The sequence below is a fragment of the Anopheles moucheti genome, chromosome 3 (assembly GCF_943734755.1).
Source record: "Anopheles moucheti chromosome 3, idAnoMoucSN_F20_07, whole genome shotgun sequence".
In the NCBI taxonomy this organism is placed as follows: Eukaryota; Metazoa; Arthropoda; class Insecta; order Diptera; family Culicidae; genus Anopheles; species Anopheles moucheti.
In genome coordinates this window covers 73347193-73373565 of record NC_069141.1, presented here as the reverse complement: position 1 = coordinate 73373565, position 26373 = coordinate 73347193, and the positions used below count along the sequence as shown (strand labels likewise).

Sequence of the window (26373 nt, the reverse complement as noted above, 5' to 3'; positions counted from 1 at the left end):
AGCGCTGCTGTTGAGCGCTTCATAATGTCGGGCAGCACATGAAAGGGTCTAGTATTATTAATTTCGATCGAAACGCTTTAGACGAAACCGATTTATCTAACTGTGTGGCTTAGAAGCGTTGAAATTTACCAGTGTAACATGGTGTAAGCTGTTCACGTGTTGGCGATATTTCCATCCCGTTTATTGGGTGTAATTAATCATTTTTAACTGCATTCTGGTGTATATGATTTATTTTGATTTTGTTTTAAATAATTATCAAACCTGCTTTGTGCGATTTTAAGTTTTTACTAACAAACAGCAATTATTTCTGGTAATGTAACTCATGTTGCTCCGAAATGATGCGGCACACGGAGCACCGCTGTACAAACACACAGCCGCTGTAAACTCGCTCTCTTTCAACGCGGCGAATTTATGGGCGCTGGGCGAAAACTCGTGCGTGGCGAAACGCGAATGTCAAAACCATTTGTTTACGTTTTCAACGACGCGCAGCTGTGCAGTGGCTGCGAAAAGTAGCCTTAAAACGCGAAAAAACTCTATTATTTTACGTGTATTGTCGTGAACAGTTGGTTAATTTCAATCCGGTTATAATTTTTTGCCCTTTAAATACCCGCTAAAGTGTCTTAACTTCCGACAAACCGCCTCACAACGACGCAGCCAAGTTCGCTTGTTTGTTTACATTGTTTTGTGCTGTGTGCAGTGTAAAGTGTTTTCATAACTTTTAACGATGGAAAACGAACCGAAAGAACTTTCCATGGAGGAAATAAGAAAATTTATGGTGCAGAACAACTATAAGCTGACCAACCATATGTTGGTGAAGCACTTTCGCAGCTTTCTCACAAACAAAGACACACAAGGTACGTGCAGCAGGTACAAACACTTGTTGATTCATCGTTTATCGCCTAAACTGATACCTGATAAAAGTGTGACGGAACGGGTGTGAGTCGTACGTTGCAGCGAACTAATCACATTGTTTATTTATTCTTTTAACGCAACAGATGAAGCCCGGAGACGGTTTAAGGAGTATGTGAACAAAATTGCTTCCGTAAAGCACGAAGGCACAGAGAAGTATCTCGTTCTTCGCCGCAAGTATTACAATGGCATCCCTCCGGATGATTCTGGCCCCGAAACACCGGCACCGATGAGTCCGGCATCCCGATCCTACGGAATGCTTCCGTCCGATAGTGAATCGTCGCCGATGCGCCAACCACCACCATACCGTCCGCCTCCGGTGGTGTCCCCGGACACGGTGTCATATCAGGGTAGTCCTCGTGGCAGTATCGCTTTGAATCGGCGCAACAGCTCCGATTACATACGCAGTGGTTCAGAAATAAGCTTCGGTAGTGAATTTGCCAATGTGGACGGTAGGAAAGTGAATGCTTTGCTGGTGCGCTCGAATAGCAACGATACTCGCCCGCTTCCACCGGATGGTGGTCGGAAGCTGAGCTTGGACATACTAGCATCGTATGAGGAAGGTATCCCACCAGCCATACCTCCCCGGAAGAGGATGAGCGAATCTGGGGTCAGTATCGCGTCGAATTCACGCCAAAGTTCGATCGAGGAAAAATCGACCAATTCGGTGAGCGAGTGCCAGAGTGAAAATAAGGAAAATGTGGCCAGTGCGGCGACAACGGAGGACAGAGGTTCGGTAACGTCGGAAGAAAACAAATTGAGTGTGAAGGAAAAAATGATGAAGTTCAATCGATTCGCATCGGAAGAGGAGGCCAAGATACCTTCGCCGATCGGGAAAAAGAAACCGGACAAGGTAAGTGTTCAACATCTTGCTTTCCTATGCTCTGCAAGTTTAAAATATGTTAATAATGAAGTATGCCATCCCCAAAGTTTGAGAGATATTCCATTTAAAAGGTACAGACTCACAACTTCAAACCTGTTGATCTCAAAGTCATGTTTTCTAAGTTTGTAAACTTCATAACTTGGCTGAGATTATGAGGATCTGATTGTGATTTAAATGTTCTTAATACTATGCCACTTCGTATACCACTTAAGGAATTTCACCTAAACAATGTTGAATTTCTCGCGTGCTATTGCACCAAATCAGTAACTTCAATTCTATTGCTTCGAAGTCTCTAATCATTGCAAACCTACCGAGAAGCAAGGATATGACAAAGCAAAAAAAAAAACAGCTCAACACAAGCTGTGATCGTACCATGGCGTGTACCTTACTGCTGGAGCTAGTGATGATGGGAACCACTACAGGTCGTGGCAAAACGCAAATATATGTACAAGCGTGTTAAAAATGTTAATAATGGCAACTAGCTGAATGGTAAAACATTCAATAATAATATCAATTTTTCAAAAGCCCAAAATCTCGTCCCCCGGTGAGAAAATGGCATTTTGACGGCGTTCCTATTTCAGCAGTGACGCTGCATCTTTATTTGTAGTTCCTTTCTTCCTGTGCCCACGGATGTTTTTTTTTTTGCCTGGCCGTGTCGAAAGGCCGTACAGGTCTGTGCGTGTGACCCGTTTCGTCACCTTCTTCCAAGGCGCTGCTGCTAACTACTTTGAGGCGCACAGCCCCAGGTTGATGATGGGACGAACAGCGTACGATGCTAACACGTCTACGAAGAAAACAAATAAGCTTACGAAGCTGTCAAAACTATAAATTATTACTAGTGTTGTGGTCGCTTCCAAAACGGTTCCACCGAACCACCTTCTGTCACGATTCTGTCCGCGAGTAGCGGACCCTCCCCGGGAACCGGGGGGATCCTTGGATCGGCTACCCAATATCACTTAGAAGGCGATTGTTTGGCCATCGGAGCGCACGATTAATTTCTATTTAATTGAATACGATTTATTGATTTTCAATTATGCTGCTCGAAATAGCGGGGCGAGGCATCCATTTAGCAAGCCGTCATCATCCCGCGTGTACCTACCTCGATGAAAGGCGAGATTCGACCTCCCAATGGGGGAAAAAAAGAGGTTTTGTGTCATTTGCCTATTCGTCTGGTGCGTGCCTACCAAAATTGAACCGCAGATACCTGTGCTGCTTATCCGGAGGGAAATGATCGGTTAACTTACTTGGCGATATTTGTTTTTTTTTTATCTCGTTCTCTCTTTCTTTCGCACTCGCGTCTTTCATTCCAACGCTGTACGTAATTAATAACTATAGAAGAGTTTAATTATTTGATAAAATCGTTTTGCTCGATCGCTTAGCGTTCGATCTACTGTGGCCGGGAACGTTCATCGCCAGCGTAGGCTTAGCTATCCTGGCCCGAATCCTTCCTTATGTTATCACCTCTACCTTCGACAGCGCACCGCGAGTGGTCTCTGTGTCTCGAACTTAATTTATCATTCCCAAGCACAACCGAATATATATGTATGTAGACCAGTTGATCGTGCAGGTCATCGTGATGTTTTTTTTCCTTTCCATGAATCTATGCTCCCTGCAGCAGAAAAGTTGCACCGTCACCGTACCCGGGGATTAAACGGTTTCACGATAGTCCACAGGACGTATTATTTTATGTTTCGAGTAGACTCACCAATATCAGCTGGAGACAAATTATGGTGATGCTGTAGGTTGAACGCACCTATCGCCTGCATTGTGACTTCGATCGATCGATCGATCGATCGATCGTTAGTGCTGCCGTAGTGGTCTGGTGATCTAGGCGTAGCGAAACTGCCCCGTCATCACGTGCTTTCATTTCGGACGACTTCGGAACATGTGTCGATTATTTGGGCTGCGATAAAAGGATGGCATCAAAATGATTGTTTTACGACGCATGCATTAATCTTGACAAATACAAGCATGTTTTGTCCACGCAAACGCCCTACTAAATGGAACACACTCTGCGAGCTAATAATGGGGAATGTTTTGTTCAAGTGCGATTTGCAAAATTGGCTAACGTTTTTTGCTGAATGTGAGTTGTAGATCTTGTATATTTTTTAGTTTTTTTTTATTCGGACTCCTTGTTTTGAAATAAATTGAATGATACACCCTTCATAATACTAACAAAATGCCTATGTTGCAATTTATAATACAAAATCGCCCTAATTTCATGAGAAATATCTTACTTCTTTCTTGGGACACTACTACCAAATGAAGTCTTTCTTGTCAGTAAACCTGCCATTTATGAATTACTTCCTTAATTTACCTTAAGGTTGTTCTTCTGGCCGAGTTCACCCGGGATGAGATGACTTTTCACTGTTTAAAGAATGAAATGTCTTCAAACGAATGTGAATTGTATCTTCGATTAAGTTACCTTTAGTTATAAGCAATACAACCGTTTTTCTTGAATAAAAAAGGTTCTTCGTCTCTATTGGTACATAAATCTCAAGAGAACTAGATGCCTGGCATTTCTCGATTCCTTTGATTTTATTTACTCGAGTTTGGATAGTCAGTCCTGCGTACGGAGGATTAGTCTATATGGGATTTTGGACCTTTCCTGTCGTGTGAAGACAGGTGCTGCTACCAATACACCATCGGGTCATCCTAACCTTACTTTAAGGTTAGACGAACTCCATTCTCAGAGATTTAACGTCAAACTTTCTATCCAAAAATCATGTAAGCTCAAAACAAACTCTTAGTTACATTTTTGATAAATAAAATCGTGAATATAGTACATATTTTCCATAACTTAATTCAATGAAAAAGTGAAAATTACTACAAAAAGTATCGAGATTTGTGAGTCCATCTCGACAGACACTTTTAGACAGAGGGATTGATCAAGTAGCGCTGTTTGACAGGCAGATTTACACGAAATCTCAGCGATTCCACACCTTTCAAACGTACGTAGAGTAGTTTCAGTTGATTAATTTTGAAACCTCCCTAGCACTTCCGGCGAGTGCCCACCGAAATGATGAATGAAATCAGTAGCAGCTCTCTAAGCCCACGTAAATGAATCTGATTGTTTGTTTGTTTTTTTTTTATGTTTTCATTCACAAAACCATCCCAAGCCATTGAATCAAAGAATGCGATACGATCCCGGGACCTAAAATGCTTCATTGATGAGTGGCGCCATTCTTCGCCCCACTATCGCTTCCGTTGGGGGCATCAATCACAAAATGCGGCTATCTAACCCCGTGCATGCGAGGAGGGCCCACCGCGCCAAAGGGTCTTCTAATTAGCAGCGGTCGAGAATAAATAAAAAGGCCCCATTTTAGTGGTGATCGCCGCCGAACGCCCGGGTGCCGGACGGGTGTATCTCGGACGAACCTTTAGAACGGGCACGGGAAGCGATGCTGTTGAATGAACCACAATTGCATCGAGAATGGGACTTTAAACTAACTTAATTTCGGCTACTTAGGGACGGTTTATTTACCCCGTCTTTATTGAAATAAAATGTGTGTTTTTATTGTGAGCAAGGTAACTTGTGCAGGTGATTCGAATGGGTCGTAAGGAGAAACCCCCGTAATGATTCCGTTTTCTCCGGAAATCTTGGAATGTTCTCGTTTTATCGTGGCCATCGTCGGAACTGGTGAGGAAGTGTTTTCATCATCATTATCATTATCATCATCATCAGCATTCGCTGGTGGTTTAAAAAAACGCAGCGCACAGTATTGAAGTGTGTGCGTCCCGAGTTGCCGTTAGGCGTTTGGGCAGATTAACTCATTTCGCGTACCCTTGGCAGAAATCGTTTATGCCAATTGAGCGCCACTCGGAGCGGGTTCGGTGGTCTTGTCTTGTGTGTTTGGTTTGCTGCGGCGGTCCCCCCCGATACCGGATGGATAATTTTCGATCTGCGCTTTCTTGTGGTGTCAATGCCGCACAGTATGTGGAAACAACACGCACACATGCGGGGTTTCTAGACACCGCAGTCCGCAGTCCGGGGCCGAAAAGGACCAAAGGAGCGAGAGCGCGCGCGCCCGCGCACGCTCCCCGTTGCTGCGGGTGGCACGAAACGAGGAAGGTCCACCGGGCCGCCGGTCATAATATTTCGTGTGGCCTTTCACCTGAAAGTTCTTCAATCTTTCGACGTAATTGCATGTCCAGTCTCAATTATGTCAATTACAAATGATTTCGAATTTACATGAACTAATTGCGATTGTAAACACGGTGCAAAACAAATGCTTCCTCTCTCGTTCGAGTGAGCGGTTTCTCTATGTGGACGATCCGGATGCCGGGCGAGGGCATCCGGGAGGACCTTTTCACCGTAGCGCGTAAATGTGTGCCCCAGCACAGCCCAGATTCCTTCCTTGGCGGTGTTGTTGCAGCTGCCCATATGGGAGGTATTCGTTGTGGTAAGGTTTGCTTTATACACAGGCACGTGAACGCTTGTCCGGTTCTTCCCCGGCCGCGTGGACAAGGATGCTTTTGTGGTTTAGGTTGTTTTTTTCCGTCTTCGACCCTTGCCCGAAGGGGTGCGGTGGAAGTGTCAATGTAACGTTGGCTACAAATAAGAGACGCATGTTTGTTCGGTGTTGACGAGCTGCCAATGTCTAGGGAGGCTATAGGGACCCAATGGCTAGTAAATGATACGATCATATACACAGTTTACCCTCAGCAAAGATGCACTTTTCGCTGATTGGTTCTCCTAACCGTAGCCGGCGGGCTCAAATGTAGTGACGCGTATTCCTTGGAATATAAAAAAAACCCTCCCCAAATTGACGTCGCTGGAAAATGCTGAAAGAAATGCAAAACTTATCCGGGCACGGTCCGAGCGGTTAACTTTTAGGCACGTTAAATGTTGGAGTTAGTTGTGCTGGTGGCGACCCGAGGAATTTAGCGAAGAAGCGCCCAACGCGATGTGGAATCAGTCAAGATCGAGTCCTGGGCGACTGGTTTTGACGGTAGATAAGATTTCTGGAGGAGTTCTGTTTTGGTTTATGTTTTTTTATGTCTCCCTCTCTCTCTCTATCTGTCTCTCTGTCTCTCTCGTTTCGTTTTTAGGCCTCCCTTCACGTCTCGCTTTTAGTGATTTTTAGCCCACGGGGGCTCTTTTCGCTCATCGATTTAATGATGTGGTCGTTATTGCGCGTTTAATTTCGTATTCGAAATACTGAATTCATTAGTTGATGATTTTAATGATAGGCATTATAGCAACGTATTAAAAACGTTTTGCGAGTTAAAGTTTTACGGTAATTTTGTTGTTGTTGTTGTTGTTGTTGTTGTGAAGCCCCAAACATGAGGGGCCACTGTGGCAGCGTTTGAATGTTTCAATCGGTGGTAGAATATGTTGCGAAATGTGTTTCCACCAGTTCCGTATGTATTGAAGTAATGAATAATGCTTTTTTTTTATCCTAAGAACGCGTTTTGAGGGTATGAAGATTTCTAGAAGGAAATTCCTAATTCCTAAGAGACATTCTAGCACCACACATGCTCTCACCTTCAAGAATTCGAAAGTAGCGCACAAACATGCTGTAAAATGTTGCTTTGCCAGTATTGTAAAATGCTTCTAAAATTCAACTTTTTATGTTTCTTGAGAAAGTGGCAAGTGAAAAACGAACTTTTGTTTCGATCATAAACCCCAGGACGAATCATAACTTTTTCTTTCTCTCTCGGCCGGTGTACGATTATAACGTGCGTTTCGGCGAGATTAATGCAAGCTGCGAACATTCGACATCACCATTAACAACCGGGAAGCGCAATGGAAGGGAACGTAAAAATTGGGGGGTGGAGGATACATTTTCCGCAAAAACGGTCCACGGCAGTAGTAGAAAATGGGGCAAATGTGCCACATTTAAATGGGTAACCTGCCGATTCGAAACAATTTAATGGCGCAGCATCCGGGGCAGAAAAGTCTACAAAACAATGGCGCAAACGGCAAGAAACGGCAACATTCGCGAACGGGAGATGGATCAAGCAGTGATCGTCCTTGCTTAATGCCGCGTCGCACAAGGTTTGAAACATCGTTGTGTGACGGTCCTACGGTTTGTTACAGCCGTCAGCTTGGTTGTCACACAACAGCTGGGAATTGTCCCCTGGCCACAAAGGGAAAACGCAAACGGGCTCGTATGGTAATTTTTCTTGTTTGGCTGTATTTAAATTTAAATAAAATGAATTCATCACGAACTGCAAGTGGAGCTGTTGGAAGGGAGGAGTTTTTCCGTCCAAGATGAAAATCCGATGGCAAAGTTTCATGCCAAACGCATTGAAGACTGATGGAAACCTGAGCGTGAGCGACAAATCTCGGTCCGTGACGACCGTGTCCATGTCACGCTGCAGTCCATTATGCTAGAGAGATTGTTTCCGAGACAGACCGAGAACCGGAGGAAAACCGCGGGTTTTAGCAAGGAGCTTCAAGCCAACGAGGGGTTGCATTGGTCGATGGTCACCGAGCCGTAGGTGGTCGATTCATTATAGGAGGAAAATTAATGTCGAGACGGGGGAAGGGTGGCGCCGCCACGCGGGTAGAAGGACGACCATGGTTAATTGCTATTGTATATTGTCGCGTTGTCTTCATCGTAAAGAAAATGTTAGCATGTCACACGAAACTCGGGAAAATTCGGAACAGCTGTGATTTCCACGGCCCAGGTCTTCCAATCGTACGCCGTTCTACACTCGGCTGTCCAATGAGGCAATGAGCGAAGTGCGCGATCCGTGCCTGAATCGCCTGTCAACCGCTTCTGCACACCGGGCCCCCGGCGCAGGGCTGATGGGTGATGAATTCATCGGTTTATTTTTAGTAGTCAACACCGCCGTCATCATCATCGTCAGCCGGCTTAGCGTGGATCGGTCCCATTCCGGGCGTTGTACGCGCGTTGAAGTATCGTGTCTTATGAATTATAGCCTCATTTTCAAACATTTCTCTGGCATCGGCGGCGGTTGTTGTCGTGGGTGAAGCGCGCTTCATCGCCGCTTGAGTAAACAACAATTGACACGAGTCTGTCAATAGTTTTGAGGAAATTATGTCATTTGTTACAGTCCTCTTATACGGCTGTGTGTGCGACATCGCTAAGATTTTCCCGAGGATTCAATTCAAAGCAGCCGGATAATAGCAGCCAGCAGACACTTAGGTCGCGCTTGATCCGTGACATGTTCGCGTCCGGATGCCGTGAAGGATGCGACACATGACTTTTCGGGATCACACGAGAGCGGGCCACCCGCGTTTATAGCTGGGTGATGTTGGGCCATACGGGCGGGGTATCGTTTTCTGGGGTTTTTGATGAAAAATTATCCACTTTAGATTTGTTTTGTGCGCGGCCGACGCCGCCAGCAGCTCTCCCGTCCTGTCAGTGATCCATGTTTGAGATCTATTTAAAACCTACAAATATTTGTCTTTCGTGTGCGTTACAATATCCATCAAACTTCATCCGTAAAGGCCTTGTCCGTGCTGTGCCCATTAGAGCGAAACGTTTCGCCTATTGTAGCATTGTTTTTGATGGAATTCTTGGGATTTGAGCGGTTTTAATGTATACGTATACATGAAGAGTTCAGCAATACAACTTCAGACATTAAATTAAGATAGGATTAGTAAGGAAATTTCGGAAAATTTTAAAGGAATGTGAAGATTCCAGCATCATTAGACATTGATCAGCGCTATTGGAAGGAATAGACATACCGAAGCGAGTTCACAGCTTTAAAATCAGACTATTCTTAATCGTACGAAAAGTTGTCACCAATAGTTGGGCATTTAATAGAACAAATCAGCACGTCGCAAGCAAGTCCCGGATTCCGGATTCTTAAAGCGCTACACGTTCCTTTCGGGACATGTTGCTCTATTTGTGTGCTTGCCGGTCCGTTAGCTCTCCCGCAAAGCATTTCCTGACTCCCCACGAAAGTGGGGGTGGGTGGGTTGTTTGGGTTGAAAAACAATAGCCTTGTCCCCGCACACAAATCGGCTTACTATCTGATGTTTCTCGTTATGAACGACGATTATAAAATGTAGCACCGAACACACAGGATGCAATGGTTTCTCTCTTCCCAACTCGAACACGACACTTGACAAAACGGAATCCTCCGTTTCCCAAATAAACCACCTCCGGTCGGGTCCACCACGTGTCTGCCAGTGTCGCAAGGCGGAGGTTATTTTAGGACATCCTTTTTGCAACAGTGACAATATTAACGCTCCTGCCTGCATGTGTGTCTACCGAGCGAGACATTGGAGAACGGTTGGTGTCGTACGGAGGATTGCCCAGTGGGGAAAAGACGAGTCCGGTGACGGTGGTACCGATCCTACACGATCTCTCTTGTGTGTTTGCATGCGGGGAGGTATGTTTGCAGCAAATAAGTTTAATACCGTCAACTATATATGCAAATTGCAGCGGGCACATACAGCACAGCAAACGGCAGCAAAGGTAGGCGAGTGTTTAGTGCCAACTGGGGAGACGACGTGCAGTTTTTGCCGTAGCGTACACGGCGGCCCGGCTAGCTATGCGGACGAAAGTTGCGTGGAAAAACTAGCTATAAGTAGCGTAATGGGACAAGGCTCCTTCTGGGAACCCTGGCGGAAAACCCCGAACGAACGTTTTCTCGTGGTAAAGCTGACAAAGGAGAGTTGTACAACTTTTGGCAAAAGGGACTGGGGACTGGGAGGGAAATGTATTTCCGAAGTACGGCAATGTGGTTAAGGGGGCCTCCCAAAAAAACTCCTTTTCACCGTTTTGTGCACCGCTGGCTCTTGTTCGGTGCCGGGAGACATTCGAAACCGGAAACAAGCCAAAAGTGGCACGGACTCCATCGCCGATGCCGGAAACGGTTGAAATAACTGAACCCCGTCCCCCTGCTACATGGTGATTCGAATCCAGCGAACCGTTCCGTGATTGAACTCAATTCACGCACGCATCGCATTTTCGGTGGGTTTCGGGTACGGATCAAACCCGGGGCGGAGCGGAAAGTCCTTGTGGATAAACTATTGTGCCAAAAGTTCAAGTGCCGACTTCTACCGGTGATGCGCGCAACACCCAGCACACGCTCCCAGGCGTTTCGATGGCAGCAGAACAAGGCGAGATCAAGCCGTGCTACTGTTACCGCTGTTCTTAACGATGAGAATATTCAGACGAACGGAGGCAGGCATCATCATGCCAGTGCGATGCACTTAATAGTGCTGTTTATTATCATTATGATTTTAAATAAAATGCAAAACAGCTAACGGGCCCCCGGGCATGATGGTTGCAGTGTTTTTTGTTTGCTTGTTCTGATCTCCCATCCCATCAGTTGCGGCACATGCCGCATATCCCGAAAGAGCCACTTGAGTGTTGCGCTTATTCTATCGCTTGCAGTCAACCGGAAAACAAGGATATTTCGGTAGGTAGTGTACTACCCTCAACTAGCCCGGGTATCGCGTACCGGCTCGAGTGGTTGATAATGAGTTTACCATTTACCATTTGCTGCTGGTAGCAAATAATGAACAGCAGAGAGATGAGCGCTGCTGTTTCTTTCCCATACCTGGGGTCCGGTGGTGCAGTGTCCAAAAATTGAAATAAATTAATTGATGGCGGCACACAATTTGGCACACTTATCGCCACAAGGGGAAAACGTCCCGTTGTGGATGCCAAAAAGGGCACTTCCGGAAGCGCTCACTTGTGCTTTTGTGGTTTGGTTGCGTGCGTGCTGCGTGATGTGGTGGACCGGTTTGTCAAGTACCGCAGGACCTTGCGCCTTCAATTAGCGGTTGTGGCCGGATCGTGCCTATTGCTTCCGGATAATAAAGACCCAAAGCGTTGCCACTTTACAAGGGAGTTCGTTTGTTTGTTTATCAAAAGCAAATAGATCATTATTTTTGGGAAAATTTCACGAAAATTCCCATGACTCCAGCATATGCAGCATTTGCAGTCATGCATATCGAAGAGAAGATGAAGATTTATTTTCTACGATGAAGTTATCTATATCTGCAACTGAAATTAGAACATTTGAAGCGTAAGAAAATGATTGATGAAAGAAATTACACTTTGCGCGTTTCTGTCTTATCATTAACTGACTACTTTCACAGTATTAGGGGTTGTTTTGAGCTGCTTGTGTGATCGTGATCTTTCATTAGCAAACAACACCGTTGGTCGAAGGAGGTTGCTATTTAAACGCAAACGAAACGGTGGTACATTTATATTTTACTTGCGCGGGGTTTGTTTTTTTTTACTTTGTTTTTGAGTTCCATGTTTTTAGAGTGGCTATCATTATTGCGCACAAATGTTTAGCGGTTAATTAACCGCAATCAGTTAAAGATCATTTAACTCATCCTCCTCCTGCTGGATGGTTTCATGGATTGTTAAGCTTTTCGGTTCACGCTGGTATGCGTGCGTGCGTTTTGACCGTTGTAATTGTAGTTGCCCGGTATGTGTGTGGTAAATCTGGTGTCAAGCGGACAGGGAAGTGTGGCCAGGGCCAGACAATCGTCAAATGAAAACCCCCATTCTCTTGCACTGTTTTTCGCGTCCTCGCCAGTGCCGTTAATGCACCGAATCGTCATCATCGCCACCGTGTGGCGACCGGGGCCGGGGTTTTTGGTATATTTTGAAGCAAGACGAGTAGAGTAGTTGCCCAGTTGCGTCGCAAAAGTGCGCGCCCTCCCCCCCACCAGGGGGAGGTTTAGCGTGCCGTCCGTGTGTGTGTGGCCGGGACCAGGGCACATCGTTATACACACGGGGCTCGAATGCTAACTGCAGTTAATTTATATTCCGCGAAAATTAATTTTCGTTTCCACGCGGACGCCATAATTTAAATGCAATGTGTGTAATTAGTACGCCATGTTTTTATTCACGCATGTTGGGTAAAATTTACATTTTTTGCACATGTAGGATAATTTATAGATAGACGAGCGCGTAAGTACGTTGTCGGGTGTGCTGTCCATCGCTCCGCACTCCCCCAGACTCCCAGGCTCCTTCCCCGGTGGCCGAATTCGCCAGTCCGGAGATAACAGGCGCGAAAGATTTGACGCGAATCTTACATATCGATCGTTAGCCTGGCTGAGCAAGGATCCTCTAATGAACTGCTGGATGAGATACGGCAGTAGATGATTCTTTTGCAAAAATTCTTGCTTCTGGCAATCGTTCTACAATCTGTGCTGTTATCTCGAAACTTTCTACGTTGCCCCAACAACACCCAGGATATCGGAATGATGCCGTAGACAATTAACGAGTTTCCTTGGCATTTGCATAGATTATGTAAATGGAAAGGTGGAGTAGTCCTCCACCCCCCTGGAACAGATGTGTATTAAATTTGACAGATAGTGCACGTGGTGTGGGGCAGGTCGGTGGGTGCAACCCGTTATCCAGGCTCAATATTCGATGTATGCAAATTAACCCTCGTTGACTTAATCAACGCACTTCTTCGGGCCGGATTGAAAAGCCCGAATACGATACGGGAAAATGCACAAACCCCCCGATCTTTTGCCCGGTTGACGATGCGTCGGCCGTTCGGAGCAGATTGGTTGTAGATACAAAGCAACAAAAGAAACTAGCCAAATAAACATGGGACTAACACGCTCTGGAGCTATATGCGTGTGATGCCTGCCCTGATTGGTAGCCAATTCGCGTAGCGTAAGGGATGATCCGTTTGGCCCGGGCGTTGGCGAAAGGATTCGTCTAACCTGTGCACATGGGCTACGATGGGCAACAGTGGTTGATTATCTAGCCCGAATATATTCATCCACCTTCTCCCAGGAGTGCCGGATATGCAAAGGCAACTTCAGTACAAGGGAACGGTACCGTGTGTATGCTGTTCCAGGCGAAAATGGGGTTTACTTACCCCTTTTGCGTAGAATAACACATACCGCCGTATGCTGCGTATGCCGATGCACGCAGACACTACCCGTGGTTGGAGGTTGTTTGTCGCTTTTACCCAAAAAAACAGACTACATTTTGATGAAATATTTGCTAACATCCAGTTTGTGCCTACAAAACGGTGAAGAAGAAAATTGAAGCTCTACTCTATCCGCCGGTCCATCACAGTTTACATCCCTCGTACGGTGGTACCGTCTTTTGCAGTGCGTACACATTGCGCCGTTTGAATGGTTGGGGTACGGAAGGCCTAGGATCCATTTGCCAAGATGGGAGTTACCTAGTAGTGATAAAATTTGTTCTGCTCTCTGGATGAACTCTGCTATGTGTGCCGGCAAGGTGCTATAAAATATTGTTAGAACTTAGAATTACAGGCAGTGCCCGAGATACGCGGATTCGAAGATACGCGGTTTTTGGAAATTTGACAGCTGAGCTAGTTTATAGCACAACATTTAAGCAAAAAAGTGGAAAATTATTCGAAAATACTATTCTGTGTCATATAAAACATTTGTTTTTAACTTATTTTGATACAGGCAGTCCCCGAGATACGCGGTTCCTCTTATACGCGGATTCGGAGATACGCGGTTTTTGGAAATTTGACAGCTGAGCTAGTTTATAGCACAAAATCTAAGCAAAAAAGTGAAAAATTATTCAAAAATACTATTCTGTGTCACATAAAACAATTGTTTTTAACTTATTTTGATACAGGCAGTCCCCGAGATACGCGGTTCCTCTTATACGCGGATTTGGAGATACGCGGTTTTTGGATATTTGACAGATGAGCTAGTTTATAGCACAAAATTTAAGCAAAACTGTGGAAAATTGGTCGAAAATACCTCTTATGTTACATAGAGCATTTGTTTTAAACTTATTTTAATGTATTTTTTTTAAAAATCGCCTGATTCTCTGTATACATTAAATGCCGAGAAGAAAGTCGACTCTGAGACTTTGAGATATAAACGATATTTCACCAGGATTCGACTGAAGCGGAAATTCGAGTTACGCGGATTTTTTCCGGTTTATAGCAGTCCGCTATAATAGCGCATCTAGGGGACTACCTGTACTTAAATTAGTTGATAAAGACGTGTTGTAAGTACATCTCTTAATTATGAACTCTCTTTAAGGATGGTTCGTTATTGCAAGAAAAATCTGAACTAAATGAAATGTTATGAAATATTTTAGAAAACAATGTTGGCAACTTTTGATCGCTAGCGTGCTGCGTATATGGTTCGAGTATGACGTACCTCGAAAAGCACTCAATGTGCTCGACAGCACCGTAAGGAACCTCGGGTGGGCGAATGGCCAATGGTGATGATGATGGTAGGGGAACTGTAGTCATTCACCCGAACATGCTCTTCATTAGTCCCCGCGGTCATATTGCCAAGCACACGACGGGGTTCGGCTGAAGGACGGTTCCACCCGGACACAGTATAGTTGTCGACGACGAAACGACAGCAGTGGCCGTAATCTCTCCGTGGCTGCACAAAAAGCAAGGCAGAGAGGTTGGTGTCGGGTGACGGGGTGCTGCGCCCCATCATGAAAAGGAATTACATTGTGGATACCTTTGTCTAATGAACTGGCGTACAATTTCCACACCTTCGCAACATTTCGGTAACATTCATCTTTGGCGTACGGTACGGTGGTACGTAGCGCAGCGCAGGATCGTCATCTGAAGGTGGAGATACACCTAGGTCGGCCCACCACCTAGGTGTGTGCCGGCTGCTGGCCGGGGTGGATGATGAAAATCGTTGCGCATGCCATATACGCCGTACAACATCAAACGATGGACGGGTGAGTTTGACGAGTCCGTCAGGTGTGTATGGGAGGCCCTCGGAAAAAAGAAGAACGCAGCAAAAGACGGCGGCATCCGAACATTCCCACTATGCAGGCAGCACAGTATGGTCTGTCTCGCTCTTCTCGGGGTTTGCGCATACCGCTGGTGTCCTTTTCGGGGCCAAAAACTTTTACTATGATTGTAATGAACGATATTCGGAAGTTTCTAACCGTACATCGATGTATCGTTTGAAAGTTAAACACTATCGTACGGTGAACATGGTACACCATCAATAGGGTACATTTTTCTGTTTTGCGATGTCTATTGAAAGGTATCGGTTGGATGCTGTGGTCGGGAACGATGTTGGTGGAATGTTGGTGTCCGTGATGATAGTTGCCATTTGTTGGATGTATCGTTTTGTAATAGAAACATGTCGTTCCGTTGCTATACGTTCGAAAGGTAACATGCATGTATAAAGTTTGCTGAAGTCTTCATTTGCGCACAGTTTTGTCGATGTTAACATGCTTTATGTCTATTCGAAAAATTTTAGCATAACTGATGGGAAATATTTTCAAAGTAAATAAAATATTGAAACAAACAAATTCCTTTTTTTTTAATTTTCCCAAAAGAGCTGTTTATTTGTTTATTTATACATTACAATTAATTGTTATTACTAATCACTTTAAAAGCACCAAACACCTTGCGGATTCTAAGCATAATTAAATGGAGAAATACTAAACCGAATACCTCGGCTCAAAGTGCAAGCAAACAAACAATCAAACGGACCAATATCTTAATGGCTTTACATGTGCTACAATCAACGGTCCACGGACCCCATCGGGTGGTGCGTTGACAGACGGTGTCGGTGATAATTCGAAGCCGATGTGCGGGTTTTTCTTACACCGGATCTCTGGAATGCATCCCCCCGTGCCGTTTGTAGCCCGAGCGGGCTAATAATATTCAACTTTTTATGGTTATTGCTGCCATTTCGTGTAAACGCACGAACGCGCCAAAAAAGAAAAACAACCCCTACCAGAGAGCGATGTTCGGTTCGGCTGAACGTCCTGCAATTGATTTACAATTTGTCGACGTGTATGCAAATGAAATGATCTCTCTTTGCGAGAGCGGTGAAGAGCTGTGCGCGCACATATTACCCTTTGCTTTTATGCGTTTTGTGTCTGCTTCGGTTTTGTTTTTGGTCGAACTTATCGCAACAGTTTTGTTCGATGGTTGTATTAATTTTCCGCTGTAAATCTGTTTGCGTCGAAGTGTGCTTGTTTTTTTTTTTTGTTTCACTCCTTTTCTTTGATTTATGTATGATAATTTCCACTCGTCAAGAATGTCTACCTTGAAGCAACTTGTTCGCGATGTGTGTAGTAATGATCTTACGGGGTTTTTATTTGTTTTCCTTTTTTCCAGAACACCGAGGAAACGCTCAATGCTGACAACTTGGTAAGTGCCACACCGTATCCCTCCCAGGTGGAGATCCGATGTGCAATGATCTAAATACAATTTCCCTTCGGTTGTGCCCCATAGATGCAACATCCAAATGCAAAAGAATGGTTAATAGCTGCTGCAAAGTCGGACTATCAGCTGCTGGCGAAATTGTCCACCGAGCATCCCAATTTGGTTAAACTGCAGGTAAGTGCATGTGCACATAACTCAGGGTAATGGGTACCAGCCCATCACCCAGCTACACCTTGTTTAGGTCTATACCAATCAATTTCAATTGTCCATTACCTGTGTGACATAAAAGAATGGGAGTTGCTACCAGCGGAGGGTTTTGCGCGTCCATTGGGCCCGGTGTCATCCGCGATATCGGCTGATTCGATCCGATGGGTACCGGAAGTGCATTAAATCGATAGCACCCCGCGCGTATTTGGGCGTAAATGATTCAACGAACCGTACCCAATTAAATTTGTCACAAGCATTTTAATTTTATCGAATGGAAATGATATAGTAGTACAGTTAATTAAGCAATTAGCAGCCAAGTTAAAGCGTTTATTGTTTTGCAGATTGCACTTTGCGATGGCGACCAGTTTTTCACCCATGGCAGTGCAATTTTATGGTGCAATAATTTAAGCAAAACAAAGCAAACATTTCAGCCAATTCTAGGCCATACAAAAGGCCATATTTTGTTCTTTCAAAAATTACCTATTTTTGGTGCATTACTTTCTCCTTCGACATGCGCATAACCGTAACCATCGGGTTGGGGTTCGTAAAAATCATTCGCGGCGCTGAATCATTCAAGCTGAAGAACATTTCCATTCGCAGCCCTTTTTTTCCCCCGTACCTATCGTACCCGGTGCACTGACATTGATGGGCTGTTCTCGCTTGATCAATTGCTCTTGACGTAAAGCGATCACACTGTTGACACAACAATGAAAAATACATCCCAAAGCGAGTATATTTATTCGGATCACACGTAATTCCACGGGTGCGTCCGAACAGCGTACGAAGGGATTAAAGCGAAGGGATAATTTATCACTTTTATGGCTGGTTTATAGCGGGGGGAGGGTGTTTGTTTGCAGTAGAATTTTAAATATTTCAAAACGGCAAATACTATTGTTTCCAGTCGTTTTCAGCTTGATATCATTTATCTTTCCTATTATCAACAAGGATTTTCAGTTGGGGAGACAAAGTTGGATTTAGAATCCTTTCCAATTTCTGGAATTCTGACAAACATTTAGAACTCATGATCTTTGACAATTCGTTTTTAGGAATTATCAACTTCATTATCTGCTTTACTGTTAGTGGCAAGCATTTTAAAATGTTTATTTATACTAAGATTGTTTATATTACTTTTGAATTTTATTTCAGCCTTGAGTACCTTCAAAATGAACGATTTTATGTTGATGAAAGTTGAGCAAAATAATCTCAAAAGCAAAATTTGCCATTACGCCATAATTATTACCATCGACACGATTTTCACGCAGTGTGTGTGTTTGTGCCTGCGCACAATGAAAGTACTCCGCAAGGAATAAGCATTTGATGAACATTGGTTGACGTTAACTCTTTTTCCCACCGACACCGCACGTCGTCAATGTCACACAAATTGGGCCGTAAATATCTTCCACGAGCATCACGAATAACGCCGGGAACGCCGAGCAAGTAAAACAAAAACACAGACCAAACGCATGTGAATCGCGCATTCCCGGCTTTCCTTTCGATTGGTTTGTCAACTGCAATAGGCGGAGACAAGCTGCCGAGAGAAATGGTTAACAGCTTTGGTTTTCGGGGCTGAGGGCGCAACGGAAAACCGTTTCCCATACCGTATCCGTATCGTAAATTAACCGTGCGTGTCTCACGTCCTCCGCAACAGTAGCGGTTCTTTGGCTCATTTCGGTCGTTATAGTGTATGGCCGGTTCTTCCTTCTTGAAGTCTTCAAGAAGTGCGCTATCGGTGTTGAGTGACGTTTGTAACGATAGGGCGGTTGAATTAATGCTGCCACACAGTGCCACTCCGTGGACACTTCCGTAATTTAGGAACTCGCATACCTTTTGCGTCCAAACATGTCTCCCCACTTGTAATTTCACGATATGGCTATGAGAAGGCATTTAGGACGCAAGCACAAGAGCGCTGTTTAGCTCCGAACCTCGGAGCGACGGTGATCGGCGTTCCACTATGTGACAAACGGAATAAAAATACTCTAATTTGGGTACGAGAAAGGGGAAAGCAAATTTATCATTCCGCTTACAACGATCTCTACCCGTAACGATCGCGTCAGAAAACGGTCGCTACTGCTTTTGTAGCTGCCAAAGATACTCTTCTTTAGAAGGGGACATATTTTTAAAACAAACATCAGTGATGCATTATTAGCGCCCTCCACCCTCACGACGACAGACGACGCCGTATGAACGGATGAGTTATGGAAAAAAGGGTGTTGGGGATGATGAGTGCCCGAAGTTGTAATGATGAATAATTTTGGTGTGAGTGTGTGCGGCAGGAAAGGTGAATACGAGCTGCAAACACCCCGTTTAGAAACCGAACCCCTTACCGCCACTGTTGACGTGTGCGTGCGCTTTTCGGTGGATAATGCATTCTTAGGCAAATTATTAGTACGAACATAAAAGTATTCCCTGTCAGCTTTGCGGGCCCGTGCGAGCGTTTTGAGCGATGACACTCAAGGTTTAGAGCGAACGGCGAGCGTGGAAATTAGTACGTACACGGCGTGTTACATTCGGATCTATTTGCCGAACCCGTCAACCGAAGGAGAAGCCAACGATGATTGACGCTATTGCGGGTGCGATTGCTTTTAATGTACACAAACGTAACTACTAAGTAAGTATTTAAAGGATCACTTTACGGTTCCTCACCCGGCTGATAGCGCAAATCCGGGAGTAAAGGATATAACACGGTACATGATTGATGCGGCTGTTGTCACTTGCTGGAAATTTCACGGCATCGAACAGTGGCCGATTCGACGGCACCGCTGACAGCGTGTCGAAAGGCTGGAATGAGAGACAAAACGCATTAGGCACGATCATTACAACAACGGTTGTTTCGGCATTTATTCCATTACCGCTCTGCTCCAGATGGGAAAGGCCAGCCGCCGTCGAACCGGCCGGGCTCGTAACGTCATCCTTCAGCTGTCCCGGGTGACGTCCAGTTTCGCGCACCAGCTTGCCGGAACCGAGCACCGTCTGTGAGGCCAACCGGTAAGCAAGATCCCGCGGCAGTCCCATCCGCACCGCACCGTCCGCCAGCGCTTCAATCATCACGAACACATAGGCCGGACCGCTGCCGGACAGGGCCGTGATGGGATCCATCATGCTTTCCGGGACTTCCTCGCATGTGCCCACGGCTTGGAAGAGTGCCTGCGTCACCTTGCAGTCGTCATCGGTGGCGGCCGTTCCACGGACGTACACGGAGGCACCGGCCCGGACCAGAGCGGGCGTGTTTGGCATTACTCGTATTACGCGAGCCGTAGACTCAAGCGACTAATGTGCAGGGGGAATCATACAAAACAACAAGAAGGGACCCGAAAAGATCCCACGTTATCAGCGATCGATTCGATTGATTTTGAGGGGGGAGGTTGGCTTATCATGCAGGCACAAAAAGGGTAAATAATCACACATTTTCTAGCTCGCGCAACGTTACGCCCATTGCGATCGATATGAATAGTTTACCGGCGCTAGCGGACCGGACGGCCTCCAGGACGCTCGAGACGACCGTGGGCTTGACGGAAATGAAGATGATCTCGGAACCGCTCACCACCGGGAGGTTTTCGACGTACGTTTTGGCACCGAATGCTTTGAACGCATCGATGTTGGCATGGTCCGAGGGATGGAAGCTTGCCGTCATGCTGTCCCCTCGTGTGAGTCCTGCAACAAGTTTGGAATTTTGGAAGTTTTAATTAAGTTTTATTTCAGTATTTCCTTGGAATAAGAGCATTGTGCTATTTAACTTTATAATGAGGTTGGTTGGTTGGAGGTTGATATATTTAGGCACCAATTCCTTCCAACTTCAGAATACTGAGCTTCTAACCATGAATAGACCACATTTATCAAACATCAAGGAATCCTTGAAACTCATAATACCCTTCATGCAAGAGCTGAAGTTGATCTCGCTTATTATTGTTTGCGAAACAGTTTTGTTTACACAATTGATAGTGGGTCACACGAGACGGTGCAAAACGGTGCCGTGATTTGGGTTACGTTTGATAAAGCAATATACTTGGACAACACAGTTGGACAACACACTTTGGACAACTATTGCTCACCAGCGGAAATAAATCCGTTCGCCATGGCTTGTGCCATTTTGCCTCCACCAAGAAACCCCAATTTCAACAATTTGCTCATTTTGCCGTTCACTGCGTTGCGGACATCAAATCAAATGCCTGTGCTCCGGAGGAAATCACCGCACAAACTAGCAGTTCGGATGTAGTTGGGACGGAAATCAACAACACGCCCGACCATCCAGTGACCATAGATGATAGTGAGGCCGTGTGAAGCCAATGTTATGAAACGATTGCCGATTGCCAATGCTTGGTGATAAGCCTGCATCTTTGAGCTGATACAGAGTTGATGTTCTCCGCTAGAAGTCCCGCAGGCACAGGAATCTTATCAATATGGTACCGTTAAAGCCCGAACTTCACACGCTCTTACGCATCTTGCGAGCGACCAGCAGTGACGCTGGAACACATTAACATCGGCCACACCACTTCGGTGCGGCGTGTGTATGTGGAACTTTTGTACCAAACGCACGTGTGTGGGAGATGCGTGTGAATTTAAGGCACCCTCGAGCAATTAAGCGAAATGGCATGATGTTGGGGGTACCCGGTACCGGAATCCGTCCAAGATCATAAAGTATCTTCCACCGCAACACACTACACCGCTACCCCCGGGTCGCTCCTGCGCCTCGCCTAATAGGTGGCGCGGTAAAACACAAAAAGGGTAACAGCTGGAGATGGCGCACTTAAGGGGATTTACACCCACATTTTGTTTAATTTAGTTTGTATTATACCGCACGAACTTAATTTAAAGTGTAAGCGCACCCATATGCTGCTGTGACATGTTTAAATGCAACCATAAATAAGCTCCGACACCCCTTTTGTCGCGATTGTGCAAAGTTCGCTAGGTGTGCGGATGTGCGGGGACAGTAAATCTCGGTTCAGGCTGGTGCGTGGATCAAAGTGTGGCTAGTAATTTAAAGGATATAGAATAATAACAGTTTTAAAACATTAAATTGAGAAGAATTTTCGTCAAAAAATCGGACCCTTTCGTACATGTGTAAACATCTCTTGAGGAACACAACAATCGTTCGCTTTTCATGCTCATAACTCGATCATCTTCATAAAAGGCCATGTGCAGTTGCGTCCCCTGTCATTGTCGTCAGGATCATCATTATCCCAGTGCAGTTCTTGGCCGTCCGGGCAACTCGGCGCAGGACAAAACAGAAGGAAGCATCTGTTTACAAACATGTTGCACAATCCCTTAGCGCTCAATTTTCTCTAGCTAGACGCATTACCGAAATGGACCACTTAAGTCGGTGAAGATCGGTGCCGATCGTTCATTCCTAGAAGTCGCAGTCGTTATGTTGCGCGTTCGTCCTTGCCTTGCTGGGAAGCTAGAGAAAAATCTGTTTAACGAGAACCCAAACCGAACAACGTGTCGTGAGCACTTGAACTGTGCGATGGTTGCTTGGCCCGAGCTAACCAGCACCCGAAAGACTTATTTATGGGAATGAATCGTACGAGCGTGTCACTTGTAGTTTGAAGATGATTTTCTCGGAATCTCGGGCTACACTTGCCCGAGATGAGCAGTCTCTAGCAGAAAAGGGCAAGTGTAGGGCTAGTTACATGTTAATTACTTAAAAAAGAGGGTAATGTTTCTATTTACAGAACTTTACATAGTATTGTGTTTATGTTTCATGTATTCTTCTATTTGAGATGTGGTGATTATTCGTAACGGCCAAAAATTAACCTCTTGATTAACATCTATTTTTGAATGGCATGATCATTGTTGTTTTTGAATTAAAAACTGTGTTGTTTTAAGTATTTTTTGTTCCTTTAATGATATTTTCTATTTGTTTCAAGACACTTTCATATTTATTTGTACAAAGTACTGATTGGTCAACTTCTCACTAGCAATGCAAATATATCCCTTTTTTAAAGCTGTCCATATTTATGACCCATTGAAATCGATACCTCTTGTAAACTGACACTTCTGCTTAAAAGCGAGGAAAAAACCCCCTAGATGAGCTGCTTTGCTGCTCAAAACGGCACCAACCATGTTTGTCTAGTGTTGCATTCACATCCTTAAGGCGCCTGAATTCTAAAACAGCATCATGTGTCACCGTATTGCGGAGAAGGGGAAAAAAAGGTTTGAGGACAGCAAAACAAAAAAGCGTCCTAACTGGCCGAAGTGGTGTGTAGAACGTTACATCTTCCACTTAAGTGAAGTGTAAGGTTCAACAGGAGGCGAACGGCACAGCAACAGATCTTGGCATCGAAAACAGTCCTTCAAGTTTTTCACCGCATTTCGGCATGTCCACCACTTGAGAGGTATGAAAAATGGACCACAGCCTCTCAGTCAGCCGATTTACACGTTGCTTTCCTTCGTTTGCAACCCCGCGTAGCGCTCTCGGGGGAAGTAAGATCGTCGGTTGCGTGGTGTGAGTTGGTTGCGCCAAACAAAAGAACAAATCTGTAACCGAGTCGACGACGTGTAACTCCGTATGGGCTTGAAATCCCATTTCGTGGCGCGCTTAGAAACTCAGAAGCCGCTCGCTGCTTGCTGCTTGGCACCGAAATTGGTATTTGAAATACATACCTTGGCAGTATGGCGCAAAAGTAAGTGGTACGACACAGAGTGCATCATCTATAAAGCATAACATTAGCATACGAGAGGAATGTCATGTTAATATGGTTATTTCTCGGTATTTATAATATACGAGTGGCGCTTATTAAAATTTTCCTTTCGCAGAAACTGCACCATCTCGCCGGGGCCCTCCGGGCGCGCCTAGTGCCGCGTGTCTGCCGTGTTGTGTCATCCATCCTTCCGTCTGTCTCTCACACCCGCCCCCCCCCTGGAACCCCCGGGTGAAACGTACGTCCGCCTTGCGGCCGTTTTTGGGCGGACGAGTGTGTGTAAGTGGGACGACAGCACATTTTTAATATCCACGTACCTACACGTTGGGTCATATGTTTTGCCATATCACTTGTACAACAAATAGACGCTGTCGTCGGGTTTGCTTGGGTTCGCGGAGGACGGAAGAAAGCCAGAACAAGAAAGAGGCTTTGTTGTTGTGCTATGCTGCTATTACTGCTGATACCACCGAATGCCCCCGATGCGTGGAACATGATCCGGTGAGGTAGACGTCACACCGAACACAATGTGCTTACGATCATTAAGCAGGCGCAGGCTTATTCGTACGAAGACGCTGGCGCTTATGATGAGTACATTAAAATTCATATTCATCTTTTCAGCCAGCTTCTTTCCGAATTGCTTTCCACCGCTCCGGCACCGTCCATGTGATTGGCCCAGTTACGCTAAAGTCGTCCTGCTAACGACCGGGCGCGTCGTCACTGGGAAAAGCCGTCAGGGGGGTAAAACACTTGCGAGGTATCGAGAATGGAGCAGCAAGCGCGCAGTTATGTCCGTACATAAATGTTTATTACCAGCTATGTTTAATATTATCAAAAATTATTAAATGTCTTCTGTATGGTTTAATGTTTTTCGCTCATCCCCCGACGACGTACGGCAAGGCTGAAGTTCGTTCTCGGAAGTGGTGTGTCGTTGGTAAACATCGCGTAGTGTGTTCATTAGGAGGACAGATTTTTCCGTTTTGCTAAACAGGTTTTTATGGAAAAAGTGTAATCCTTGCCGTGCGCCGTGATGTCTTCCACCAAGTGGTAAAAGTGAAATTTTGCCATATTAAAGACCACGTGCGGTGTATTTTTAAATTTATTCTGCTCAGTGCACGACACGGATCTGTGTACGGATTGGTTTTTATGATTTTATCATGAATTATTGCAATAATTAACCAACCGTAAAAGGAAATTAATTGTGAAAGTGATAAATTTGCAGCATTGTCTTTGGAAATGTTGGTACAATTAGTGTAAAATTCAATCCACATTAAGAAAAATTATTTTAATTGGTTATGAGGTACAACTAAACAAAAGTATGTAAAAGTATATAAATAGAGCATTATTTCTGCTGTCCTACACGTGTCCAGCTCGGAATAGATGTTGCACAATTTATATTTGTATGAGCAGCGCAATACAAATAAATTGGTCAACTTCAGCTTCCGGTTTCTTCCAGCCCAGAGAAAAATTGAAACATGGGCTTTCGTAGCAGCGCTACATCTTCTACAACATGCGACAAATATCGTTCGAGCCGCAGCCAAACGGACTGGTCTATAAAAAGAGCACTTTGTCGTTGTGTTCGGTTCGGTTCGGCCCAATCCCAGAAACATTGTACCACCAAAAATTGGTATCGGAAGCACTAAGGTAATGAATTAGTTTTTCGGCCACGCCGTAAACATGTTAATAGATATTAGGGTGTCAGACGTGTGACAGCTTCCAACCAATCTTGTGGAAAAGTCATTTTTCTCCACCACCGATGCGGCGGCCGGGTAGGGGTCTTTCCTTCCTTAAGTAAGCGGCAGGCCCGGGACGACGCAAACGTCGACAGTTTTCGGAGGTGGTGCAGAATGTTGCAACGAACAAAAGATTTCGGCTTAAATGGCCTCTTTTGTGGCCTTTTCCGTGGGACCACTGCCCCAACATCGATCGATCGATTGCATGCATCTTATACAGTCTCCTACACATTCACACACCCGTACTCGGCATCGAATTCATTTCGAGTCGATCCGACATAAATTGTCCTGCTCATAAGACCTCCTGGCAATAGTATGCTCCGGTTGGTAATGGTTGACATGTTGCGTAGGTAAAAAAAATCCTCTCCCCAACCCCCGGAACCAGAACAAAAAGTCATACGAAGCAAACGAAATAAATCAAACCAGTTCAACCGCCATGAGGACATGTAGCATTTGGATGACATTTTTTCAGCCTGCAGCGTCAACGTAGCACGAAACGAAATTTGCCGAGTGCCCTGACAAGATTGGGCCCAGAGTTTGATGGAAAAGTAAAGCGTAAGATTATCCGTTTTGCGCGTCGTTCTGTTTCTTCGTTGCGGCGGAGGTTAAACGACACTAACGACGTCGAGTTATGTGACCTGGCGTCAAAGGTGGTCCGGAGCTGGAGCCTCGCAGCAACACACGCTCGCTCGGTAGTCGGTGCAGTTGGGCAAGAAGACGGTGGACGAATCGGGCCGGCATAGAAAATGACAACACCGCATGAAGGAAACCTGTGGATGTTGATTGCTTGGCGCCATCTGCTGCACTTTAAACAAGCTTCGCCTCTAAAACAATGGAAGTCCGACAGTCCATCAAGCCGTCATGCGCGCGACAATGATTAAGATGACACTGGACATAATTGGGCAAAGGTATGGAGCGCTGTAGAAGATAAAAAAAATACCCAAGAAAG

General features: G+C 45.2%; 2 protein-coding genes across 2 annotated transcripts in view; one reads left to right on the top strand and one right to left on the bottom strand.

Moving 5' to 3' along the window:
* The first annotated feature begins 598 nt into the window (after positions 1–598).
* Positions 599–26373, top strand: part of LOC128300727 (ankyrin repeat domain-containing protein SOWAHC) — a 98380-nt gene continuing 72605 nt past the window's right edge. Inside the window, exons 1-4 of the mRNA XM_053036898.1 lie at positions 599–854; positions 996–1762; positions 16802–16834; positions 16919–17023. Of these exons, the coding sequence (XP_052892858.1) occupies positions 725–854; positions 996–1762; positions 16802–16834; positions 16919–17023 (1035 nt within the window). The 5' untranslated portion in view covers positions 599–724. The remainder of the gene's footprint in view (positions 855–995; positions 1763–16801; positions 16835–16918; positions 17024–26373) is intronic.
* Positions 19631–21243, bottom strand: LOC128300729 (uncharacterized). Its single transcript, XM_053036899.1, has 4 exons — positions 21106–21243; positions 20460–20707; positions 19906–20323; positions 19631–19834 (listed from the first exon to the last, which is right to left on the bottom strand). Exons 1-4 carry the CDS (start codon positions 21182–21184, stop codon positions 19764–19766), a joined length of 816 nt encoding a protein of 271 aa, XP_052892859.1. The 5' UTR covers positions 21185–21243; the 3' UTR covers positions 19631–19763.